Source organism: Panthera onca, chromosome E3, assembly GCF_046562875.1.
Source record: "Panthera onca isolate mPanOnc1 chromosome E3, mPanOnc1 haplotype 2, whole genome shotgun sequence".
Classification (NCBI taxonomy): Eukaryota; Metazoa; Chordata; class Mammalia; order Carnivora; family Felidae; genus Panthera; species Panthera onca.
The window spans coordinates 17,851,727-17,878,469 of NC_138354.1; the positions used below are offsets into that span (position 1 = coordinate 17,851,727).

At 40.9% G+C, this 26,743-nt stretch overlaps 1 protein-coding gene across 3 annotated transcripts in view; it reads right to left on the reverse strand.

The window, feature by feature from the left end:
- Positions 1 to 4,219: 4,219 nt before the first annotated feature.
- The window catches only part of LOC132689375 (integrin alpha-X-like), a 44,278-nt gene continuing 21,754 nt past the window's right edge, over positions 4,220 to 26,743 (reverse strand). For all 3 annotated transcript variants that reach the window (XM_078439929.2, XM_078439930.2, XM_078439928.2), the window contains exons 21-30: positions 10,165 to 10,281; positions 9,997 to 10,076; positions 9,823 to 9,906; positions 7,793 to 7,871; positions 7,575 to 7,682; positions 7,374 to 7,457; positions 7,053 to 7,166; positions 6,789 to 6,890; positions 6,415 to 6,525; positions 4,220 to 4,681 (exon numbers count right to left, since the gene is read on the reverse strand). In XM_078439929.2, the coding sequence (XP_078296055.2) occupies positions 4,583 to 4,681; positions 6,415 to 6,525; positions 6,789 to 6,890; positions 7,053 to 7,166; positions 7,374 to 7,457; positions 7,575 to 7,682; positions 7,793 to 7,871; positions 9,823 to 9,906; positions 9,997 to 10,076; positions 10,165 to 10,281 (978 nt within the window). In that variant the 3' untranslated portion in view covers positions 4,220 to 4,582. The remainder of the gene's footprint in view (positions 4,682 to 6,414; positions 6,526 to 6,788; positions 6,891 to 7,052; positions 7,167 to 7,373; positions 7,458 to 7,574; positions 7,683 to 7,792; positions 7,872 to 9,822; positions 9,907 to 9,996; positions 10,077 to 10,164; positions 10,282 to 26,743) is intronic.

A 26,743-nucleotide genomic window follows, 5' to 3' on the forward strand; every position in this document is an offset into this window, starting at 1 on the left:
TTGTCCTGATTCCTATACCTGGAGAATAGGATGCATCAACCCTGAATATGACAATATTCTTGAGGCCTCTACTAGAGTAGACAGGGCTTCAAAGATGGTAGGGGACAGGTCTTAACTGGTGTCCAGGTTTTAAGGCACAGTATGATGTTTCCTGAGGTTTCCAGTCTCTTTTCAGGTGTGGTCCTAGCAGCAGTGAGATCAAACCACATTTGTTTCTGGGTTATTTTTTGTCAGAGTCACTATGGTTATATTGGGATAGTCTTTTTGCTTTCTGAGTTCCCTCTCTGTCTTGGGTCTTTCCCATAAACTGTACCTGTTCCCAGGATTTGTCAGTTTTCCCCAGATCAGCAATAGATTGTCCAACATCATCAAAATATCTTGTCTTATGACTGGACTCTGCATGGATATCAGTGTCCCATACCAGGTGCACTGAGGGTGGACTGTGTTATCCTGGTTTTAGTTCCTGCAGTGAATGTCACCTAATCAGAGCTTTTAAAAACTGGTCAAAAACAGCCTGTCTCATTCCCAACTCCTTACGAATTTGTTGTAACTCCTCCATAGATCTATAGATTACCAGGATCCCACATGCCTAGGGAGATTCCCTTTCATTGGGCCAAGCCTCCCTGCAGGCTAGAATAATCCAATCTATAAGGGAATGAGTAACTTTAAACCCCTGAGCACCAGGCCAGCACTGCTGGAAGACTGTGTGTGTGTTGTTGTTGCTCATTTTCTCTGTCTCCTACCCGGTCAGAGAAATGCCATCACCCACCATATCCCATAGCTGCAGTAACCATGCCAGGATAGTTTCCCTGGTCTTTTCCCAAACTTAGCAGCTACACCAATAAGCTCAGGGGGAGTATATTCTCTCATCATGAATGTTTCCTGAACTGTGGGCTGCCCCACTGGCTGGGATTGCTGTTGCTCTGCTTTTGCTTTCCTGTGTATTAAGGATCAAACAGCACCAGGTGTTTCATTCATTTCACTGCTAATCACCATAAAATCGTCCTCCTCATTTTCCTCACTTTCCCAGGTATTCCACCTCTTTGTGTCCCAATCAGGCTTTGTCATAAGCACTTGGACCTTACTCCATTGCAGCTTGTCATCTCCTAGTTTGTAAAGAAGAATGCTAGGATCTCCAACTAATTATCCTGCTCTTGCATCCTGTCTTCCAGCCCTCAAAGCCAGCAGAGTAGTGGAAACCTGCCCATCTTTCTCTAACCTCAGCTCTTCTTCCAACTTTATAACACAAGTTTCAGCCTCTAGTTGGGTACTAATGGCCAGCCCACAGTAGAAGCCAGCCAACTACACAGCTGTGCATTTCTCTTCTCTGCTGCACTGCACTCTGCACGGTTCCTCAAACAAAAGTATCAGACCAGTCACCATTTAGGGAACATCCTTGTACTCATGCACTGGTCCACAAGCCTCTGACCTATGTCTCATCCCTCCCCACAAAAAGGTCACGAACAACTCCCAAGACCCATCTTTCAGTCTCTTGGCTGGCTAGCAAGTTGTTGGTTTGCAACCTCAGGTATTCCCAGAATGAAATTTGAAACCAGCCCCCATATGGAAAGCAGACAGAAAGAGGCAGGCTTTAGCAGGGTTAATAAGTGAGGGAAGTAAGAGGCCTGACTTGGGCAGCTTCAAGAAAAGTAGATCTTTACACTGGCCCACTAGAATCTTAAGTTTATATAGAGGCTTTAACTAGGTTCAGGTACATGTACCATCCAGATAGACTCAATAATGCATTGTTCTCTCAGGGCTGTGTCTTTCAAAATGGTTCCCACTTTGGAAATGGTAGGCAGAGTATACATTCCAAGGACAGGGCAGGGAGTGAGAAGCCTCTATATACCCAGAGCCAACCAATGGTCATGTCCTCTCGATGACCTCCTCCAACAAACCGCTCCTCTTGCTTTTAGGTGCTATTATCCAAGGACAAAATGCCTGGAACAATGGCAGTCATCTTGCAACAATGAGGGGCATGGTCTAAGACAAAAGCATCACAAGATGGCTGCATCTTAATGTCATTATCGAGGAACTGAATTAACCAATGACTATATCTGAACTTCATGTGGGAAGACTTTGGATTGTCCCCTGTTACTTATAGCCAAGAGCAACCTTCCAGCATAAACATTAACTTTATTGCTGCTTTTATAAGCTTCTTTGAAATTATGTGACTTGTACATACTTTTGCTGTAAGAGCAACTTTGATTTATGCCACTGTAGTTTTGCTGTCTTCTCTGTATTTAATGATAAAATTATTGCTTTGGGATGGGAAAGCAATATGTTGCAATCATTCTAAGAAGTCTCTGTTGCCTTGTCTGTGAGGTCATTATGTCATGTGTGAAAATGACACAAAAGCTTTGATAGCTTCAAGCCATCTAACAAAGTTTCATAATGGACAACACCCTAGGAGAAAAAAGATATGTGATCCAATAAAATACAGTTTCAATGGTATAATATATTCTAGATATATTTAAATTTTGCTCAGAACCACTCATCCCACCGTTTACACATCCCGATACTAAATGTGCACTGGAACCTCATTGATTTTGATGATATTATTCTAAGTTGAAGCAATTTACTTTTTTTTTGGAACCTCAACTTTTATGCTTCAAAGAAAAATTTTTAAGCCATTGATCCATTTTTATGATTTGGGGATATAACACAACACAATGGCAACCCTGAAAAATGTTAATAAAATTAATGTAAGCAATAATATGCACAGAAAATATGTGAAAATAACACCTGTTGCCTTCATTTTATTTTTTTAAATTTTTTAAACATTTATTTATTTTTGAGAGACAGAGAGAGGCAGAGCATGAGCAGGGGAGGGGGAGAGAGAGACACACACACACACACACAGAATCCTAAGCAGCCTCCAGGCTCTGAGCTGTTTGTTAGCACAGAGCCCGACACAGGGCTCGAACTCACGAACTGTGAGACCGTGACCTGAGCTGAAGTCGGAAGCTCAACTGACTGAGCGACCCCGGCGCCCCTGTTGCCTTCATTTTAGACAAGAGATTGCTGCAGTCCTTAGAGTCTAGGAACACCTTTAGGAACATAATTACTTAAGTATATGGCAGGATTTCCATGAAAGTCTATTCATGGAAAGGATTTCTATGAAGGGTTATTTTCCAGCTTCCCCTAAATCACTCATCAACTGCTTCACCCTTCTGTGTTTCTAATGCAACCATACACATGGCCCAAACACCTAAGGGGTGGCAGCAGCAGTGGGATCTCTCCAGGCAAGGAATGGCCTGCTATGTGTTGACCCCCAGCTCAGTGCCATGCACCACTTTGTGCTTTATGCTAAGATTGGTGGCATAATAGTAAGAATGGCCTTATTTGGGGCAGCAGGTCTCTGATATAAGACTTCAAAGTGCTCTCCAATCACTTACCATATGCAAACAATGTCCCCTTCACTACATCCTAGGATTTGTAAGAAACACCTGTGTGTTGATCCACTCTAATGACCTTTCCAGGTAAGCCCCTTCTTCATGCCCCTGTCACAGCCCCATCAGCCTCCCATCAGTGACAGCTTTGAGAATCGAGTGAGTAGATGAAGAAGTCAGGTTATCCAACATAAGAACATTAATAATCCTCACTCTATTTAACTTACTTGTCCTGGCCTCAGGCTTCAGGGCTGGCAGGTGTCCACCATGGTTAGGGGACACCATGGACTGACCACTATACATGACTCACATCCCTAAAAGGCCTTAATTTTATACCTTTGACATATTTTCCAATGAAGGTGCATGCATTGTTTTTGTGCAATGTGTTAAATTGTTAATGCAAACTTTAAAATACACAATTTTTAGAATAATGCTTTAGCGTTTCTTCATTCGCTATATTTGGAACCTCAAAAAAATGGAAGTATCCTGGGCATCTTGATCTCTTGAGAGATGCTGGAGCTAGTTGAGCCAGAGTGACATTGGGGCAATACCCCTGCTGGGGTTCTACTTCTCCCTCCAAGCCAGCAATGCTGACAAAGGCTGGAAGCCATGTTTACAAATTTCAATGTGTAGACATTTTATTCCCAATTCAGTTTCAAAATGCGGGCTGAAATTTCTGAGACAAAAAGCTGCTTTGACAGTATTTACTAGGAATGAGGATGATAGGAAGGCACAAAGCAACTCATGGTGTGTACATCAAAGCCCACCTTCTGGAAATTCAACTGGATTCCTAACTTCAAGTTGGAGAGTTCAGGAGTTATCCTATGTTAATAGGGAGCCACCAAAGATAGATGAGGATTGTGGCTTGTTTAGTATTGTATTTTAGAAAGATCATTGGTAGCTAGTGAAGAGAGACTGGAGCCTGAGGCTATTGTTCATGTACTTCTAGGTAAAAATCAAGGGCATGGTGAAAAGCCTGTTCTGGGGTTTCCAGTTGCAGACTTGACAAAACAAATAGCCCTTCCCTGGCAAGAACTTTCAGTGAACACAATGCATCCTCCCAAAGGGAGAAAGCTGGCCTCCCTCACATGGAGCATTTCTCTCCCTGCTGGCCTAACTTAGCTGAGAGTAAGAGGGCCAGGAAACCTCTCAGAAGAGAACAGGTTCAAGGGAGAATAGGAGGTAATTTCTTATTGGGAAGCTTGAGGGTCTGGTGTCCCATTTTCTGGGATAGTCTGTCCATTTGCTTCCTCCATCATTTCCTTATACTGACGTTTGAAGAAGCCAACCTGTGGAGAGGAAGGAAAAGAGAATTAGGAAATCCAGTGGAAGAGAGGAAAAGAGATGATTGAGGAGGGAGAGGGATCACCATTGCTGGAGCCCCTACTATGTTCCAGCACTACACTAGAAACATTAGACACACTGTGTCATTTAGCCTTTACCAAAATTCTGTGAGTTGGATGAAATCACCTTCAGAATGAGAAGTCAAGACCCAGCATGGACCAGTCACTGCCTACAGTCACAGAAAGAATCAGTGGTAGTGTCAGCACCCAATCCAGTGCTGTGTTTTATTTTATAATTTGCTGTGAAGAGAAACATGTAGTGATAAAGAGGAGAGTGGAAAAGACAAGGAGAGCAATTAAAGGCAGTCTGACTAAAATTAACAACACAAGAAACAACAGATGTTAGCAACAATGCAGAGAAAGGGAAGCCATCCTAAACTGTTGGTGGGAGTGCAAACTGGTTCAGCCACTCTGGAAAACAGTATGGAGGTTACCCAAAATTTAAAAAAAAACCACACAACTACCCTCTAATCCAGCAATTGTGCTACTAGGTACTCAAGGATACAAAATACAGATTCAAGGGGCGCCTGGGTGGCTCAGTCAGTGAAGCATCTGACTCTTGACTTCGGCTCAGGTCATGATCTCACGGTTCATGAATTTGAGCCCCACATCGGGCTCCATGATGACAGCGTGGAGCCTGCTTGGGAGTCTGTCTTTCCTTCTCTCTCTCTCTCTCTCTCTCTCTCTCTGCCTCTTTCTGCTCTCTCTCTCTCTCTCTCTCTCTCAAAATAAATAAAAAACTTTAAAAAATTAAAATTGAAAGAAAAAACAAAAAGACAAAAAACAAAGGGATACATGCACCCCAATGTTTACAGCAGCATTATCACTAATAGTCAACTATGGAAAGAGCCCAACTGTCCATAGGCTGATGAATGGATAAAGAAGATTGTAGATATCAAAAGAAATGAAATCTTGCCATTTGCAATGACAAGATGGAGCTAGAGTATATTAATCTAAGAGAAATAAGTCAGTCAGAGAAAGACAAATATCATATGATTTCACTCATATGTGGATTTAGGAAACAAAAAGATAAACATACGAGAAAGGAAAAAAAGGAGAGGGAAGAAAACTATAAGAGACTCAACAATAGAGAACAAACTGAGGGTTGTTGAAGGGTAGGTGAGTGGGAGGTGGGATAAATGGTGATGGGCATTAAGGGGAGGAATTATGATGAGCGCTGGGTATTATATGAAAGTGGTGAATTACTAAATTCTACTCCTGAAACCAATACTACACCATACATCAACTAACCTGAATTTAAATAAAAATTTGGAAGAAAAACACATAAGGAGGCCTGAGAATCAGACAGGAAGGCATGAGGGAGTGTTGGGGACTGGTGATGTCATATGTGGGAGGGGATCTCTCATATGCAGTGCGTTAGCAAGAATGTGTATCTATATCCAAGGTGAGTTCTTCCCTACACTGCAGAAAGAATGGGATCAAAAACTGATGGCTCAGTCAGTTAAGCGTCTGACTTCGGCTTAAGTCATGATCCCACAGTTCATGGGTTATAGCCCGCGCAGGGCTCTGTACTAACAGCTCAGAGCCTGGAGCCTACTTCGGATTCTGTGTCTCCCTCTCTCTCTGCCCCTCCCCTGTCTCTGTCTCTCAAAAATAAATAAAAATGTTAAAATTTAAAAAAAACCTGGTAGTGTCAAGAGCAGGATGAAAATACTCACCTTATACAGAATGACTGTGATGAGAGCCAGCAGCAGCAGTCCTCCCAAAGAGCTGCCCACAATAATGGGGACAGGGTTGTAGACCTCATACTTCTCCAGTACCATCTCCATCTGGAGTGGAGGTGACCTCATCAGAAAGTATCAGAACTCTTGCTGTCCCAGACTCTTCCCAGGTTCCCCAACCTTTAACTCTCTCCCCTCCTTCCTTTACTCCAAGGGGTGACAAAGAGAAAAATTCATAGGCTTGGGGACACCTCTCCTGCTGAGGGACCTTCATCCTTCCTCCCTCCAGGCTTGTGAGCCTCACAGCACCACATATTTTGCAGTAGGAGCCCTCTTACCAGCCTGGCCACTGCCTACCACACAGTCACTACCTGAGCTCTCAAGAATGCCTCCTGTCCTGGAAGCTGGGCATACACAGATGTGTTGAACATGATTTCAGCCACACTCACAATCAATACCTTCTTCTGCAATGTCTACAAAACAGAGGGGGCACAGATGAGGAACTAGCACTGGGAAAGGCACAGAGTTCAAGAAATGTCCTGGCTGGAGGATGGACACAGACATCATCTGGTGGCACCTGAATCCTGTGGTGGGGCGGTGGGGGGTGGGTGGACTCTGCTGTTGGGCCTACACACCTGGCTGACCCAGCCAAAGCTGAGGTTGCCCTTTAGGATGAAGTCAAGTTCCTCCTGGACGCCAAAGGAAGGCAGGTCACAGTGGAACCTCAGGCAGTCAGCAATTGAGCAGTTCTAGGGACAGAGAAGTAGCATTAGGCCAGAGAAAGGTGGTTTTGAAGGCAGATGACAGCATAAAACTGATTGATGTGAGAGGAGCAGTCACAATTGAATTCAAGAGGGCTGTTCAGCAGACAGCCATCTGAATGTAATACAGGTTCTTGAATTAAACTCTTCTGGTGTGTGGTTTGAAGTGGAAATGGCCCAGAGCCCTCCTTTTACCAGCACGGGATTCTTCTGAATGTGGGTCTGGAAGTCAGACTCTATGGGCACCATTCTCTCTGAAGAACACTGAATGGAGGGGTTCTAGGAAAAAACACAGAGAACAAGCATCTAAGGGGGTTGGGCATCAGGAATTCATGAGGGACAGAGAGATCCAAGTAAAGGGCATTAGCTGGGGAGCTGTACACAGTCCTTGAGTACCTGGGGGTGGAAAACCTCTAACTCTGTCCACACAGGCACCCCATTCAGCTCCACAGGCACAGAGAAGTTGATGCTGACAGGCAGGTCCCTCTGTCCCAGATTGTTCACCTGCACAGAGGGCAGTGAGAGCAAAGACCATGCCAAATGCCATATCCCTCCCTAATTGCTGGCTGCTAGCCCCCTGCCACAGCCCATGCTCTTGAGTCAGTATCACTTGCCTGGTATCTATGCTGAGCCTGGCTGCTTTCCTCCCAGTCCAAGGCTGAGAAGTTGAGGTACTTGGTGGACTGTTCATGGCTGGGGAGAAAAGAGGCACAGATGGATTTGAAGTTCCTTGAGGGACTCCTAAAGAGGCTCAAGTTAGCATCATGACAGGATAGGTAGCCAGTGGGGCCTTGGGGTGGCCTTCAATGAATTCTGTGACTGATCTGAGGTAATGGGAGGATTTAGGGAGCAGGGCTGGGCTTCAAGCTGGGTACAAGCTTCTTGCAGAAGCTGTCAATGGAGTAAACTGCCAAGGAGGCTGGCAGAGAGCACCGTGAAAGGGACCCAGAGCTATGCCATTGACTCACTAGAGAGCAGGGGCCAAACCATCCCTCTTTGTGTCTCTGTTTTCCTTTCAGGCCTTCATGGGCACAGAGGATACAGGATATGCATGTGAGACCCAGCAAAGTTTTGGGGAGACTTGGACTTATACTATTGGTAAATGTTTACTGGACACTACCACTGTCTGGCCTCCCACAGACCTTCCTTCCTCTCCTGTTTCCTTGGCTTTTCTTGGTCCTGGGACTTAGAGGTGAGGGAAGGCCTAACAGTACTCTTTACTGGATCTCAGCGTAACAATTCCTCCTGAGCCCTACCCAAGCCCATGTGTGGAGACCCAGTGGCCAGCCTGGCTCCTCACACAGGTGGGTGGGCTCACCTCTGGCCCTTCTTGCTCCACTTCTTGGGTACCTGTCCTTTGCCCACACAGTCCTAATTCTAGACCACTTCCACTCTAAACTCTCATCCCTCCTCTGTGAGGAGCTTCCCCAAAATGCCCCAGCCTCATCCTGTGGGCCTCTCTGAATGCTCCCACCCACAGAGTCAAATCAGCTGAGTACAGCTGAACTGTAGGGCCAAATATGCCTAGATATGCCCTGCCCATGGGTTTCCAGTACACACTCCAGCAAACAAGCTCAGAGCATGCACCTGGCTGGGCTGCTGAGACCTCCCAATGTGGAGATGTGAATTAGAATGTGACACTGGGCAGGAGGAGGGTGTCCAATGAGGCACAAGGGCAGAACTAGCACAGGGAAAGGTACCCAGGCTAAGCCACACAGACTTGTTGCATATCATAGATGTATACATCCCACAAGGGCAGGAGATTGTGTCTAGTTTTGATTATACAATACAGACTCAATAAATTTTTGTTGAATTTCAAATGAATTTATGGAAAGCAGCCAGAGCACTGTGCTTAGAACACAGGAAATGCTAGGAAGCTATTTACTGAAAGAAGGTGTCTGCTCCAACACATGACTTGACTCCTGAGTTTTAAACACCTCATCTATTACCCTTCCTGGAGCAGCATTTTAAGCTCTTTTTCTTTTATCTAACTTCTCCCTGAAATTTGACCTCTACAGCAAGCAGGTCATTTGTCTCTATACCTCCCAAAAGGGACTGGGAAGAGGAGGAGTAGCAGGTCTAACGCCCTGCAGGTGTAAATCTGTTCCTTTCAATGAAGAATTGTCTCACCCAAATGTCAATGACTCCTTTGAGAACCACTGCTGGCTAATCCCAATGCCATGGACTCTCACATTTAGCAGAGGCCTCCCCTGACAGAAGGCTCTAGCTGCTCTTGGAAACTCAGCCTCAGAGTACAGAACCATGGAGAGGTCCTTGATGAGATTCTGTCTTGGATCAGAGTAACCTCACTTCCAAATAAAGCTGTAGGAATCTTGAGACATGGAAATGTCTCATATTTCTCAGGAAACCCAGGAAAATCTTGGTGTTTCTAAAAAAGCCTTCTGAGAACTGTAACCTCTATTAAATGTATAACAATAATAATATTACAATTATTATTATCATAGCTATCCCGCAATAAACACTCGATATTTAATTAGTAAGTGCTAGCAGTATCATCTACCAATTGAAAAGGTGGTGATAAAACCTGAATGTTCCAGATGTTGAAATGCTGCAGGGGATAAAATCCTTTCCTAGCCCCATCAGAGTGATAGAGAAGAACGCTTTTGAGCTGGTGGTATGGTACCTGCTGATCACAGTGTAGATGGCATACTTCACCATGAGCTCCATCTGAAAGGTGGTCTTGCTGGTCCTGGGAGTAGTATTTTCACTGGAGAAAGAGGAGGAGCCTAATTGGCAAGGACCCCAGAGGAGGAGGCTAGGGGCAAGGAGGCACTGCCCCCGGCCTGGCCCAGCTCACCTGCTCACATTAGCTGTCAGAAGCAACCTATCACCCAGTATGGCCTTGGGGGAGACGTCAAAGGTGACCATGAAGGTCATCTGAGGAAGAGGCAAGAATGAGGGAGTCACCAAGAAATGAGACAGGGTAGGGGCAGGTAAGCAGTGGGTGGGCAGAAGCAAGGCTGACCTTAGCACCCTCACGGAAGATGAGGTGGTTGATGCTGCAACGGGTGCTCTGAGTACTCTGGCCCTGGGCTGGGGTGCCATCACAGGTCAGGCTTGGGGAGTGTGCCTGCAGCTGGTTCTAGGCAAGGGCAAGTAAAAAAAAGGCAGGTGAGCATTGTTTAATATTCTAAAGAGACTCCATGAAGTAGTGAGTTTCCTGGTATGTATCTTAAGGTTATGTTTTTTAAAATATCTTCAGACACTGTCTGGTCAAATTTCTTCCTAATGTAGAAATGCCAGATTTATTAGAGTTTACCCTCTTTATTTTTTGTTCTTTTAAAAGAGCTTTTTATTATGGAAATTTTCAAACATACTCAAAAGTAGAAAGACAGACTAGATAAGTCAACCCTCTTTGTTTCCATCACTCAATTTAAATTTCTACTCTTGTTTTATTCAGCTGCTTGACAATTTTTTCTGAATAATTTAAAGCACATTCTGGATATCACACCATTGTATCCAGAAACACTTCAGTGTATGCCACTAACAGATAAGGGTATTTTTTAACATAACCACAAGACTTAAGAAATCACACTCAATAAAATAACTCCTTAATACTAGCTAATATCCAGGTCATGTTCAGTCTTCACATTTTCTCCAATAATGTTATTTTGCAGCTCATTTTTATTTATTTTTTACAGCTATTTTAAAAATCAATATCCAACGAAGGTTCACATATTGCATTTGGTTGACACATCTAGTAGTACATTCAATGATAGGGTGCTCAACCCTCACACAGCCAGAATTTGCCATTCCTAGTGCATTCCTTCATACATAAATCAAAATATGCTCCCATTGGGAATATCACTAGCCTAAGAGAGACATCGGAGACCAACCAACCAAATGGAAAGTATAGACCTAGTTTAGATGTTTGTTCAAATAAACCAGCTGTAAAAAAGATATTTTTGAGACAATTAAGGAAATTAGACTATGGTCTAAATACAAAGGAATCATTCATTTTGTTGGATGTGATCATGAGATCGGGGTCATGTAAGATGTGTGGGAGGAATGCAATGACATGTTGTCTGGGACTTGTTTTAAAATACATCAGCAAAGGGAAAAAACCCAGATGAAATAAATGTGGTCAAATGTTAATAATTGTTGAATTTGGATGATAAATTGTGGGGAGGTTTGTTGAACTACCTCCTATTTTTGTAAATGTTTAACATTTCATAATAAAATTTTCATTAAACAACCTGTTTCTCTTCGACTCCCTGTTGTCCTAGTTCTATCTTCTAGAATAGAGATTGCCAAATGACAGCTCACCATCAATTTTTATAAATAATTTTTTATTGGAAAACAGCTATGCTCATTCATATACATACTTTCATTGTCAATGGCTACTTTCATTCTACAACAGCAGAGGTGAATAGATGTGACAGACACTGTGTGACCCACAAAGCTGAAATATTTATCATCTAGTCCTTCATAGAAAAAGTGAAATCAGTAACCAAATGGTTAACAAGACTAATATGTGCAACTACAACTTTTTACCCAAATTTGCTTGTTCTCAGAATGTGGCCTACCACCACGTTTCTGTAGAAACAGTCTTGCCTAAAACCATGATAACAAAACACTTGATTTAGGTGTTTTGCAGAGACTCAGGCCTCATCAAGAAACTGGCCAGAACTGATCAGGACCACTGACTGCCTCTTTGACCATGCACAAATGCACAAGGGGTGAACTTTTGGCATAGAAGGGCCTAAAACTCCACTCTTGAATCATGCTAAGAAAACCATCTTCTGGTAATACGTAACATGCATGACAGCTTATGCAAAAGCTTCTCACGGTGCAGATAACAAAATGACCGCAATCCTCCCCTACTTATTAACTTCCTTTATCTGATTCTAAAGTCATATCACTCTTCTCCCCTATAACCAGACCTTGTTTTATTTGCCTTTAAATATCCCTGACTCTCCCTTTCCTTATGCAATGTCTCAATGATTGGCTTTACTGCACATTGAGGGTATGGACTTGGATTTGGTTACAAATTTGGCAAACCAGCCAAGAACTCTGCCTATGATTTGTCTACTCTCCAGCCAGTAAAAGTAACAGGAGGTTGGTGATAAGTCCAAGGAGTGTCCTAGGCTCTTTTGTTCTAGAGACCATCCCAGGGGCACCACCCCAACTTGGCACCACTGACTTTCTATGTTTAATTTAACTCTGTGGCAAGGAAACATCTTTTGGTTTGGACAGACATCTTTTCAAGAGTATTTTGGTATGATAGCATGTGAGCTTATTTCTTATTCTCATTCAGTTGCCTCAAAATAGGTAGGGGCATTTGGTTTGGTTCTCTTAGCCTCCTTTTCTTGCTTAACTAAGAAAAGTTTCCTAGGGTGCTAAGTGAAATAAGTCAGTCAGAGAAAGACAATACCATATGATTTAACTCATATGTGGTACTTAAGGAACAAAACAGATGAACACAGGGGAAGGGAAGGAAAAATAAAATAAGATAAAGACAGAGGGGGAGGCAAACCATAAGAGACTCTTAAGTAATAGAGAACAAACTGAGGGTTGCTGGAGGGGAAGTAGATGGGGGGGGGGGGATGGGATAAATGGGTAATGGGCATTAAGGAGGACACTTGTTGGAATGAGCACAGGGTGCTATATGTAAGTGATGAATCACTAAATTCTACTCTTGAAACCAATATTACGCTATATGCTCTATATTAAGTAACTTGAATTTAAATAAAATCTTGGAAGAAAAAAATAAAATAAACATAAAAAGAAAAGGTTGACTAGAAAACTTTTTGGTTCAGTCAGTGAAGACCCAACTTTCAGAGAGGAACTAGAGACTAGGAAGCCATTTGGTTCAGTAGGTGAAGCCCCAACTTTTAGTGAGGAACTAAATGCTCAAAGTAGTACTCTCTGAGCTTCATCTGGTATGTTTGTTGCTGCAGCTTTTGGCATCTTTGCATAATACCAGCCATGTTCTAATTAGAAAATGAGAAATGACTATTTGATTTCTGCATGTAGCCCTTTGGGCTATACTCTCCAAAATTGGGCAGTGTTTAGTTATGAAACTATGAAAAAATTATCTTTTTTTGCAACACTGCTTGGCCAAGATATGTTACATTCTGGAGAAAAATGGCCATTAATTAATGGATTCATAAATTATAATACCATTTTACAGTTAGATATTTGTAAAAGGGAAGGTAAATGGGATGAAATACCTTCTGTTCAGTCTTTTATGATTTTGTATCAGAATAAGCTGGCTCAGAAAAGATGTAAAATTTTACTTCAACAGCATAGTGACACTAAAAAATCTGTGTTGCCTGAATCCAACTGGAGAAAAGAGGATAATTTACTGATTATTGAATTAAACCCCCAAAGGGGGTGCCAGAGCAGCTGCCCCTCCACAGCAGCTCCATTCCAACAACTTGAGCACCAAAGGGACCCTGAACCAGGTCCCCTTACCTTCGGGGGGGGGGGGGCAGAGTTTGGAAAGATTTCCCCTTCTCATATGCAGCAGGGTGTTTAATTCATCCAGAGAATCACTGATTCCTGAGGATGGCAATATCTGCTAACACAGGTCCCAATTGGATGTTCAGACGCTGGAAGAATGATTTGGGTCCACTCTCCATTCTCTACCTGAGATTTGTTTAATTGAAAAAACAATATGCTTACTTATAGAGATGACCCCAAGAGGATGGAAAATTTGTTTTCATCTATTTTTGCCACTCACAACCCACTTAGGTAGAGGTACAAAATCTGTTAAATACTTTCCTCACTTCTAAGGAATGCTGCATGTGGCCAGGAAAAGGCTAGAGAAGAAGCTAATCAGCTACATGCTGAAACCCCAGTAACCCCTTAAGAGCTGATTCCATGATGGCCATTGCTGCTGTGGATCCCAACTGGAGTGTCAACGTTGGAGACTGCAGTTAGCTTGAACACTATCAGGATTGCATTTTAGCTGGATTAAGAAAAGGAGTCCCTAAGCAAAGGAGTGTAAATAAGAGTCAAGAAGTTAAAACTGAATGAGAACCCTTCAGAATTTCCTGAAAGAATTTTTGAGACACATCAGAAATAAACTGATATTGATCCTGAGGCACCAGAAATTTTTAAGATGATCAATATGATGTTTATCAAACAAAACGTATCTGGAAATTCAAAAAAAAACAAACACTCCAAAAGCTGCATTGGTAATGCCCTTCACAATTGTTTGAAACTGTCTTTGAAGTTTTTAACAGTATCAACAGAGACCAAGCACAAGAAATAAAAGAGCACCAGAAAATGAAACAGCATGTTGCCTTGTTAACTGCGGCCTTAACTCAAGGAAATCCAAGACCAGGCCAGGGACCCCTAGAGGGTGAGATCGACAACAGATAAGAAATTCAGGTGCCCCAATTTGGGTCTTGTCAATATGCCTATTGTAAAGAAGAGGGCCATTGGAAAAGAGAATGCCCTAGGCTCATGAGTTCTCTTAAGGGGACAGAGTCCCAAAATGCCCACCAGATACCTTAACTGGCTGATAGTGACTAAGAATGAAGGGGATCAGGGGTTCCTTTAAATCTTGTAAAGCCTATCATCATATACCACAAGGAACCCCAAATAACAATGGCAATGGGAAATAGACTCATGGACTTTTTACTGATGTGAGGGCCACATATTCAGTACTCTGGGTTCTCTCTGCTATAGCTGTACCAAGAGTTTTGGGAGAAGTATTGACTAAAACCTTCCCACAACCACTAAACTGCCAAATGGGACAAATTCACCTTAAACGCAGATTTCTGAATATGCCCGAATGTCCCATCCCTTTGCTGGGCTTTGATCTATTAACTAAACTGAATGCTAAAGTTAATTTTGCTATTGGATCCATAGATATAAAGGTACCACCAGAACAAGCTTCATCAAGGTAGAGAAGTTCTATTAGAGCTGCCTGAAGAAGTCATCTGAAAAGTAAGATCAGATGTTTGGATGGATAGGAAGCCAGGACAAGCAAAAGCAGGGACACTTGTACATATTAAGTTTTGTGATGGGAATTCCAAACTTCAGATAGTACCCATTAAAGAAACAAACTAAAAGGGGGAATTCAGCCTGTCCTCTCTGCCTTCTTAGAATTTGGCCTTCTCCACTGTTGCCAGTCCACATACAATGCACCTATTTTTTTCTGTTTATTTATTCATTTTGAGAGAGAGAGAGAGCATGCAAGCACATGTGAGTGTGGAGGAGTGGCATAGAGAGAGGAAGAGAGAAAATCCCAAGCAGGCTCCACACTCAGTGCAGAGCTCAACACAGGGCTCTATCCCACGATCATAAGATCATGACCTTAGATGAAATCAAGAGTTGGATGCTCAACCAACTGAGCCACCCAGGCACCCCTACAATACACCTATTTTGCCTGTACAAATTTAAGAGCCATTAACCAAACTGTAGAAGATATCCACCTGGTGGTAACTAATTCATATACTCTCTTAACAACCTTGCCGGAGACTTTCAATGGTTTACTTTTCTAGATTTAAAAGATGCATTCTCTTACATCCCTCTCAGTTCAGACTCCCAAAAGCTGTTTGCATTTGGAAAGAACCTGAGACTAAGAATAAGCAGCAATATTGCTGGATGGTCCTTCCCTAAGGTTTTAAGAACTCTCTCTGCATTTTGAGGAAAGTCTTAGCCACAGACTTAAGGGACCTCCAATTATAAGGGGGAACCTTCCTTCAATATGTAGTTGATATTTTGGTTGCAAGCAAGACTAGAGAAACCTCAGACCAAAATATGATTTTGACCCTAAACTTCCTGAATTAGCAAGTCTATAAAGCCTCAAAGAAAAAGTCCCAAATCTCTCAAACATGTGTTAAATATCAAACTGTCAAAGGGACAAAGGAATCTGCTCCAGACCGAAGGGAAGCATTAGCAAAGGGTCACAGTGCTCACTACCAAAAGACAGTTGCATGGATTCCTAGGCATCACTGGATTTTTCCACATTTGGATTCCTGATTTTTTAAAATATAATTTATTGTCAAATTGGTTTCCATACAACACCCAGTGCTCATCCCAACAAGTGCTCCCCTCCATGCCCATCACCCACTTTCCCCTTTCTCCCACCGCCATCTACCCTTAGTTTTTTCTCAGTCCTTAAGATTCATCACTAAACCTCTCTATGAAATTCTTAAAGGAAGAAATAATGAACTTCTTGATTGGACTGGAGAATGTCATTAGGCATTCCAAGTTGTTAAAGAAAAGCTACTCACAGCTCCTGCTTTGAGCCTTCCATATATCAGGAAGCCTTTTGATTTGTCTGTCCATGAGAGTCAGGGGATCAGTCTTGGGAGTGCTAACTCAGAATTTGGGCAACATAAAAAGATCTGTTGCTATTTTTTCTAAATAATTAGATCTAACAACCAAGGGATGGCCAATGTGTGTGAGAGCAATAACAGCCACTTGTAATCTATTACAAGTAGAAAAATTTGCTTTGGGGTATCCTACCACACTGCATACTCCACATTTACGTACTCTTCCTACTGGAACAAAAGGGTGGCTACTGGCTCACCTCTAGAAGATTAGGCAAATATCAGGTTGTCCTATTGTACAACCCCAATGTTACTTAGAAAGCGGTCTCCACCTTGAACCCAGCCACATTGCTCTCCAACAACACTGAGGGACACATACATGACTGTATACAGATAATTAACAAGTTTATTCCAGCCATCCTGATTTTATGGATCTGACACTGGAAAATCCAGACTTTGAGATGTTTGTGGACTGGAGCAGTATATCATGGATCACGGACAATAAAGAGCTGGATATGCAGTGATGACCCATCAGTAGAAGCTCTCTCACCAGGTACCTCCACTCAGAAAGCTGAAGCCATAGCTCTCATAAGAGCCCTCCATTTAGGTATGACAAGACAGTGACTATTTTTACTTATTCTAAATACACCTTTTTACCAGTCCATGCACATGCAGAGCCATTTTGAAGGAAAGAGGTTTGTTAAATTCAGGAAATAGGGAAATTGAACATGACAAAGAGACTTTACAAGTACTAGAAGCTGTTTTGGAACTCAAGGAGGTAGCTATTGTCCCCTGCTGAGGACACCAGAAATTGGACTGTTTTCTTGCCAAAGGTAACAATCAGGCATGATCATACAAAGACTTCAAAAACCCTCTATAACAGCTTTAGTACCAGACATAGACTTAACTAAATACCAACTCTAACCTTCCTCTGAAGACCTAAGAAGAGCTAAGAAATGGATATTTGGACATATTTCTGGCATTGAAACTGGCTGGAAATATAATAAATAAGGAATAAACCTTAACCTAGAACATCTTATGGAAGAGATAATTAGTGATATTCACAAAGCACCTGTTATGGACATAATGCTGCTCTTTAATGGATCCAATCATATATTATGGATCCCAATATTTAGAAAACTGTTCAAAAATAGTTGAAAAATGTGACATTTGTGCTAAAAAAAAAATCCTAGGACCGAACCCCCACCAGTCCTAAAAGATATAGAACTTAGAGACACCAAACCTGGAGAAAATTGGTAGGAAGATTTTACCATGATGCCGAAAACAACAGGTAACTTTCAATATTTGCTAGAATTTACAGACACCTCTACAAGTTGGGTTGAGGTTTTTTCATGCCATTCAGAGAAGTTTTCAGAAGTTTTCAAAACACTTTAAAACCAATCCTAGGTTTGGATTGCCACTAACAATTCAGAGAGACAATGAAGCAGCATTTGTGGCTAAGGTCACACAAGCAGTATCTAATGCCTTGGGCACTTGATGGAGACTACATACTTCCTAGAGACACCAATATTCTGGGAAAACAGGAAAAAAAAAATGAACCATATGCTTAAAAAACTTTGGTAAAAATCTGCCAAGAAACCAACTTAACTGGGAAAAAAGGTCTTGTCAGTTGCCCTGCTTCAGTAAGAGTGGCTTCTAGAAGTAGGCTTGGTTTAATCCCCTATGAAATGTTTTATGAAAGACACTTTCTGTATTCTTTTCATGACTTAGGAGTTCCAGGTGGGGCTCGTGTTAGGGATTTGGATACTATCGGGTACATTGATTCTTTGGGAAATATTCTAAGTGCTATACATACATTTGCTTCTATCAGGTTGATGCATTTCACAGATGTATTCTTACACCGCTTGAATCTTGGAGACTTGGTGTTATTAAACACCTTGAATAAGAAGCACCTGGAGGATCAACTCCAACCTCAGTTGACAGGACCTTATGAGGTGCTGTTGACCACCATTCTTCAGTGAAACTGAAGGGAATTAAGCCATAGATTTACCACACTCAAGCTGGTTCCACAAGAATCCATTGGTTCCCTATGTCCTGTCAACAAGAACATAGGGAAAAACTCTGCTTGGACCAGAAAGCCTGAGATGGACCTGAAACTGCTACTTGGGAGAACTGGTCTAAAGAAACCAATAGATAAGTAACAAATGACCTATTAATAGTTTATACACTATGAATGTTATTCCATTTTCTATTTGCATTTTCCTGTTACATTTCCTAAGTAATTTCCTATTACAATCTCTCGAGTTTGGAAAGATAACTCCATGATTAGGATTTCTCAAATGTCATATACCTATTGGATATGTCACCCTAAACCACACTCAGTGTACAACCACAATGACCCAATAGTAATGCCTGTAACCAACTTTTCTCTGATCCCTAATTTTTCAATACATCTAAATCAATGCACTCCATTAGCTTAGAGTCAGGTTAATCAACTTGGCCTCCCTCATTTTCCTTATCCTTTATTTTTCTCCCAACTATCCCAAAATATGGGCCTCTCACATTCAATGATTGGAATACACCCCAGAAGCTTGTATTTCTCCTTTTGTTTACAATATAATCATAACAGTTAATAATTTCACCTCTTGTTAAATTAATTGACCCTTTTTCCTTTCATCACCTTTTAGAGATTTTTGAGAAACATGCTGTTTTAAAAGTTACTCATCTTGAGCACTGAGTGTTGTGTGTAAATGATGAACCACTGGAATTTACCCCCAAAACCAAGAGCACACTGTACACACTGTATGTTAGCCAATTTGATGATAAATTATATTTAAAAAACAATAATAAAATAAAATGTGTACTTAAAACAAAAACAAATAAACTTTTAAAAATTGAAAAAAAAAAAAAAGTTACTCATCTTGTCCTGCTCCTCTCTGTACAATACTGAAAACTAAAAGAACTTGACAACATAGGACCCCCACACCCTTCTGTGTTACTCTCTTACCAATTACACCAAACTTAACTATACTTGTTCTTGGTTTCAAATAATACAATGATTCTGCAAAATGAAAGTATTGACCCCAATAAACTAAGAGAAGTGCTATGTGAACCCCAGGTTACATTTTTGTTTGTGGATATCAACACTTCCCTTGGCAATATGAATGTTTATGTGGCTAGCACATGGGAGGTACTTGTCTCCTAGGACATTTGGTCACCCCTTTTTTCATATATAATTCTAATAAAAGCAGACATTTGACAAGTCCTCTCAACTGTTCTACAGGTTAAAGAGAGAAATCACAAAATATTCTGATTATTTTCCCAGAAGTCAGGAAGATGGAATTTGGTACATGTTTGGGAGACCATTATTGCCAAGGTGTTGAAATGACATCACATGAACATATGATAAGAAATTCTTCAGTAACTTTAGGAATTATTAAATAAAATAAAACTTCCCAAGCCATAGCGGCCCAACAAAAGGCCTTGGGCAGGAATAGTTTTATATAATATAATTTAATATTAATATAATTTGTAAAATATATAATTTTATATAATATAATATATAATAGTTTTATATAACATAATTTAGATTATATTTTAGCAGAGCAAGGAGGTGTTTGTGTAAAAGCTAATTCATCATGCAGCATATATATTAGCACTTCCTCAGAAATTGAAGCTTGTATTTACAAAATAAGACAACAAGCTACTTGGTTACAACAAGTCTCCCCTAATGTCCCAGACTCAGATTTGGACTCGTTTTCCAGGTTATTTTCTTGGATCCTCCAAGAAATTAGATCAATTTCCCTAGGATTATTCATATTCCTACTTCTCCTTTGCTACTTAATCATAAAATGTGGTATAAAATGTACAAAAATTATTAACCAAAGTACAAAAATTTTGGTAATGCAAAATGTTAGCTTACAACATGGAACAAAGGATATTTCCAAATAAGTGCGAAAAGTTTCCATTCCTCTAACCCTGATCTACACACTATTTCAGCAGGAAGTAGCTAGAGTAGTCATCATCCCAGTTCCCTCAAGAATGAGGAATAATCAAAAGACAGTGGGCATGGAAACCAGTAACCAAAGAGTTAACAGGACTAATAAGTGCAACTGCAACTTTTTACCCAAATCTGCTTGTTCTCAGAATGCAGCCTGCCACCATGTCTCTGTAGATAACAGTCTTGCCTGATGCCATGATAACAGAAGGTTGATTTAGTTGTCCTGCAGAGACTCAAGCCTTCACTAAGAAACTGACCAGAACCAGGGAATACACATGGCAGAGAGGTAGGGGGACCCAAAGCTTCCTAGTCCCTCAAACACAGCAGTGTTGAGGCCAAAGGACTTTGAATTCCAAGAGTCCGGGCCACAGAGTGACAGAGACATCTCCAGGGGCCCACAAGGACAAACTGGTGGGCCATAGGTGTATGATTGTGAACTGGGAGAGATAAAATGGGTGGCATAGGCATGAAGGGGAGGGATCCCCTTCTGTGGAGAGACAAAGGGGAGAGAAAGAGAGGCTGTGGAAGTGTAAGACTATATTTGGACAAGAGAGAAACCACAGACCTGAGATCAAAAAAAAAAAAAAAAAAAAAGAAATATCCAATTTCTAACTTCGAGGCTTTCTCTGGACTGGAGTCAGCTGCCCTGTTCTCACACCTGGAAAGGAGGGGAGCCCACCCAGGGCTCAGTAACTAGTTCAGCGACACAGTCCACAGTGGGAGAAAGCAATCCCCTCCCTCATGTGCTGTGGGAAGAATGTATACAGCCATTCAAAGGAAAAAGCACCCTGCCTGTGCCCACCAGCCAGAAACCATTTATCGGTGGGGTGGAGCGGCACTTCTCCCGGAACTGAGGTGCACAGAGTGGGACCCTTTAAGACATCAGGGTTTGAATCCCAGCTGAGCACTAGGGAGGCATAGGAGTCGAGTCAGTGGAGCAAAGAAAAAAAATAGGCCTGCTTATGCCCACACAGTGCTGCGAGGACTACCTGAGCAGAGTGGTTTGGAACACCTGGTCTGGGGAGGAGAGACTGGGGTGTCACCATTTTTCTCCCCATCACCAACAAGGTGGGGCTTCAGAGAAGGGACAGCAGGCCCACAGTGGAGGCGGGACTCACCTACACCAAACCATACCCTTCAACACCAGATAACTACATATCTACCAGAGATTGACATTGACCAACCAGGCACCCCCTCTTCCAGATGAGTGCTGCCACCGGTTCCAAGGCACCCAGAGGTTTTGCCTTTCCAAATTTAATTCTTGGACAATTCTTAGTTTATATATTTTTTCTTCCTTTTCTCCTTATTTCTTCCCTTCCCTAGTCTGGGTATTCAGGTTGTTGGTTTGTTTAAGCAGACATATTTAATCTATTTTCTTTATACCTGTTCTATATCTCCCTCTTTATTTTCCCCTCTCTCTTTCTCTCTCTCTCTCTCTCACTCTCTCTCTGAATTAAGCCACATAGTTCTCTGCCTGGTCAATTTTCTTTTCTTTTCTTTTTCCCTTCCACGGTCATTTTTCTCTTTGTATGGGATAAGGCCTGTTCCACCACTCCCACCACCCCCTTTTTAAAAAATTTTTTTTTCCAGGGTTACTTTAATGAACAAATCAAAGCACACCTGGTACAGAGTCCAAAACATCACTACGAGGAGGGAAATAAAGAAGCTAGAGTCACAACAACAGAGAGTACATAACACACTCCAAAAAACACCTCCTGAAGGTCCAGCTCCTGGACAGTGTATAGTAGTGCTCGCAGGTGCAGGACACAAAAGTTTCTAAAACACAGAAGGGACAGAAAACTAGCCAAAATGATGAAACAGAAGGATTCTCCTCAAAATAAATTCCAGGAAGAAATGACAGCTAAAGAATTGATCACAACAGATATAAACAATATAACTGAACAAGAATTTAGAATAATAGTCATAAGATTAATCACTGGGCTTGAAAAAAAAACATAGAAGACAGAAGAGAATCTATTGCTGCAGAGATCAAGGAACTAAAAAATAGTCATGATGAATTTAAAAATGCTGTAAATGAGGTGCAAAATAAACTAAAGGTGCTGACACTGAACACTGAAGAGGCAGAGGGGAGATTAGGTGAAATAGAGGATACAATTATGGAAAAAGATGAAGCTGAGAAAAAGAGAGATAAAAAAAAATTCTCAACCATAAGGGGAGAATTAGAGAACTAAGTGATTCAATGAAATGGAATAATATCCATATCATAGGAGTTTCAGGATAAGAAGGGAGAGAGATAGGAGCAATTTGAACAAATCATAGCTGAGAACTTCCCCAATCTGGGGAAAGAAACAAACATTGAAATCCAGGAGGCACAGAAAGCTCCCTTCAGATGCAACAGGAATCGATCTTCTGCATAACATATCATAGTGAAACTGTCAAAATGAAAAGATAAAGAGAGAATTCTAAAAGCAAGAGATCTTAAAGGGGACTCTGTGAGGAATGTTGCAAAGACTACAAAGGACCAGAGACATCACCAAAAAGATGAAACCTACAGATAACAAATTAACATTAAATCCACATCTTTCAATAATAACACTGAATGTAAATGGACTAAATGCTCCAATCAAAAGACATAGGGTATCAGAATGGATTAAAAAAAAAAAAAAGACCCATCAATTTTCTGTCTACCTTTAGACCTGAGGACACCTTCAGATTGAAAGTGAGGGGATGGAGAACCATCTATCATGCTACTGTAAGTCAAAAGAAAACTGGAGTAGCCATACTTGTATCAGACAAACTAGATTTTAAACTAAAGGCTGTAACAAGAAATGAAGAAGGGCATTATGTCATAATTACAGGGTCTATCCATCAAGAAGAGCTAACAATTATAAATGTTTATGCGCCCAATTTGAGAGCTCCCAAATATATAAAACAATCACAAACATAAGCAATCTTGTTATAAGAATATGGTAATTGCAGGTGACTTTAATATTCCACTTACAACAATGGACAGATCATATAGGCAGAAGATCAATAAAGAAACAATGGCCCTGAATGATATACTGGACCAGATGGACTTGACAGATATTTTCAGAACTTTTCATCCAAAAGCAGCAGAATACACATTCTTCTCGAGTGCACATGGAATGTTCTCCAAGATAGATCATATACTGGGTCACAAAACATCCATCAATAAATATAAAAGAATTTAGATCATACCATGAACATTTTCAGATCACAATGCCATGAAACTTGAAATCAACCACAGGAAAAAGTTTGGAAAACCTCCAAATGTGTGGAGGTTAAAGAACATCCTACTAAAGAATGAATGGGTCAACCAGGCAATTAAAGAAGAAATTTAAAAATTTATGGAAACAAATGAAAATGAAAACATGACAGTCAAAACCATTTGGGATGCAGTAAAGGTTGTCTTAAGGGGAAAACACATTGCAATCCAGGCCTATCTCAAAAAACAAGAAAAATCCCAAATACAAAATCTAACAGCAAACTTAAAGGAACTAGAAGCAGAACAACAAAGAAACCCCAAGGCCAGGAGAAAAAGAGAAATAATAAAGATCAGAGCAGAAATAAACAATATAGAATTAAAAAAAAAACAAAACCAGTAGAACAGATCAATGAAACTAAGAGCTGATTTTTTGAAAAAATAAGTAAAATTGATAAACCCCTAGCCAGACTTCTTAAAAAGAAAAGAGAGAGGACCCAAATAGATAAAATCACGAATGAAAATGGATTTATCACAACCAATCCCTCAGAAATACAAGCAGTTATCAGAGAATACTATGAAAAATTATATGCCAATAAACTGGACAACCTGGAAGAAATGGACAAATTCCTATACACCCACACACTACCAAAACTCAAACGGGAAGAAACAGAAAATTTGAACAGATTGATAACTAGTGAAGAAATTGAATCAGTTATCAAAAATGCCCCAACAAACAAGAGTCCTGGGCCAGATGGCTTCCCAGTGGAATTCTACCAGACATTTAAATCAGACTTAATACCTATCCTTCTCAAGCTGTTCCAAAAATAGAAATGGAAGGAAAAGTTCTGGACTCATTCCATGAAGCCAGCATTACACTGATTCCCAAACCAGAGACCCCACAAAAAAGGAGAACTACAGGCCAATATCCCTGATGAATATGGATGCAAAAATTCTCAACAAGATACTAGCAAATCGAATTCAACAGCATATAAAAACAATTATTCACCACGATCAAGTGGGATTCATTCCTGGGATGCAGGGCTGGTTCAATATTTGCAAAGCAATCAATGTGATACATCACATTAATTAAAGAAAGGCTAAGAACCATATGATCCTGTCAACAGATGCAGAAAAAGCATTTGACAAATTACAGCATCCTTTCTTAATAAAAAAAACTCTCAAGAAAGTCGGGATAGAAAGAACATACCGGAACATCATAAAAGCCATATATGAAAAGCCCACAGCTAATATCATCCTCAATGGGGAAAAACTGAGACCTTTCCCCCTGAGATCAGGAACAGGACAAGGATGTCTACTCTCACCACTGTTGTTTAACATAGTGTTGGAAGTCCTAGCATCACCTATCAGATGACAAAATGAAATAGAAAGCATCAAAATTGGCAAAGAAGTTGAGCTTTCACTTTTCGCAGATGACTTGATATTCCACATGGAAAACCGGAAAGACTCCACCAAAAAGCTGCTAGAACTGATACATTAATTCAGCAAAGTCACAGGGTACAAAATCAATGTACAGAAGTCTGTTGCATTTCTATACACCAATAATGAAGCAACAGAAAGAGAAATCAAGACTTCGATCCCACTTACAATTGCACCAAGAACCATAAAATACCTAGGAATAAACGTAACCAAAGATGTAAAAGATCTGTATGCTGAAAACTATAGAAAACTTATGAAGGAAATTGAAGAAGACACAAAGAAATGGAAAAACATTCCGTGCTCATGGATTGGAAGAATAAATATTGTTAAACTGTCAATACAACCAAAGCTATCTACACATTCACTGCAGTCCCAATCAAAATTGCACCAGCATTCTTCTCAAAGCTAGAACAAACAATCCCAAAATTTGTATGGAATCAGAAAAGACCCTAAATAGCCAAAGTAATGTTGAAAAAGAAAACCAAAGCGGGGGGCATCACAATCCCAGACTTAGGCTCTACTACAAAGCTGTAATCATCAAGACAGTATGGTACTGGCACAAAAAACAGACACATAGACCAATGGAATAAATAGAGACCCCAGAATTGGACCCATAAATGTATGGCCAACTAATTTTTGACAAAGCGGGAAAGAGTATCCAATGGAAAAAAGATAGTATCTTTAACAAATGGTGCTGGAATAACTGGACAGCAAGCAACATGCAGAAGAATGAAACTGGACCACTTTCTTACACCATACACAAAAATAAACTCAAAATGAATGAAAGACCTAAATGTGAGACAGGAAACTATCAAAACTCTAGAGGAGAAAACAGGCAACAACCTCTTTGACCTCAGCCGCAGTAATTTCTTGCTTGACACATCTCCAAAGGCAAGAGAATTAAAAGCAAAAGTGAAGTATTGGGACCTCATCAAGATAAATAGCTCTGCACTGCAAAGGAAACAATCAACCAAACTAAAAGGCAACTGACAGAATGGGAAAAGATATTTGCAAATGACATACCAGATAAGGACTTAGCATCCAAAATCTGTAAAGAACTTACCAAATTCAACACCCAAAAAATAAATAATCCAATCAAGAAATGGGCAGAAGACATGAATAGAGACTTTTCCATAGAAGACATCCAGATGGCAAAAAGACACATGAAAAGATGCTCAACACACTCATCATCAGGGAAATACAAATCAAAACCACACTGAGATACCACCTCACACTGGTCAGAGTGGCTAAAATTAACAACTCAGGAAACAACAGATGCTGGCGAGGATGTGGAGAAACGGGAACCCTCTTGTACTGTTGGTGGGAATGCAAACTGGTGCAGCCACTCTGGAAAACAGTGTGGAGGTTCCTCAAAAAATTAAAAATAGAACTGCCCTACAACCCAGGAACAGAACTACTAGGAATTTATCCAAAGGAAACAGGAGCGCTGATGCATAGGGGCACATGTACCCGTATAGCAGCTCTTATGGGTGCTATATAGTCAAATTATGGAAACAATAGCCAAATTATGGAAAGATCCTAAATGCCCATCAAGTGACGGATGGATAAAGAAGATGTGGTTTATATGTACAATGGAATGCTGCTTGGCATTGAGAAAGAATGAAATCTGGCCATTTGCAGCAACGTGGATGGAACTGAAGGGTATTATGCTAAGTGAAATAAGTCAGTCAGAGAAAGACAGATACCATATGTTTTCACTCATCTGTGG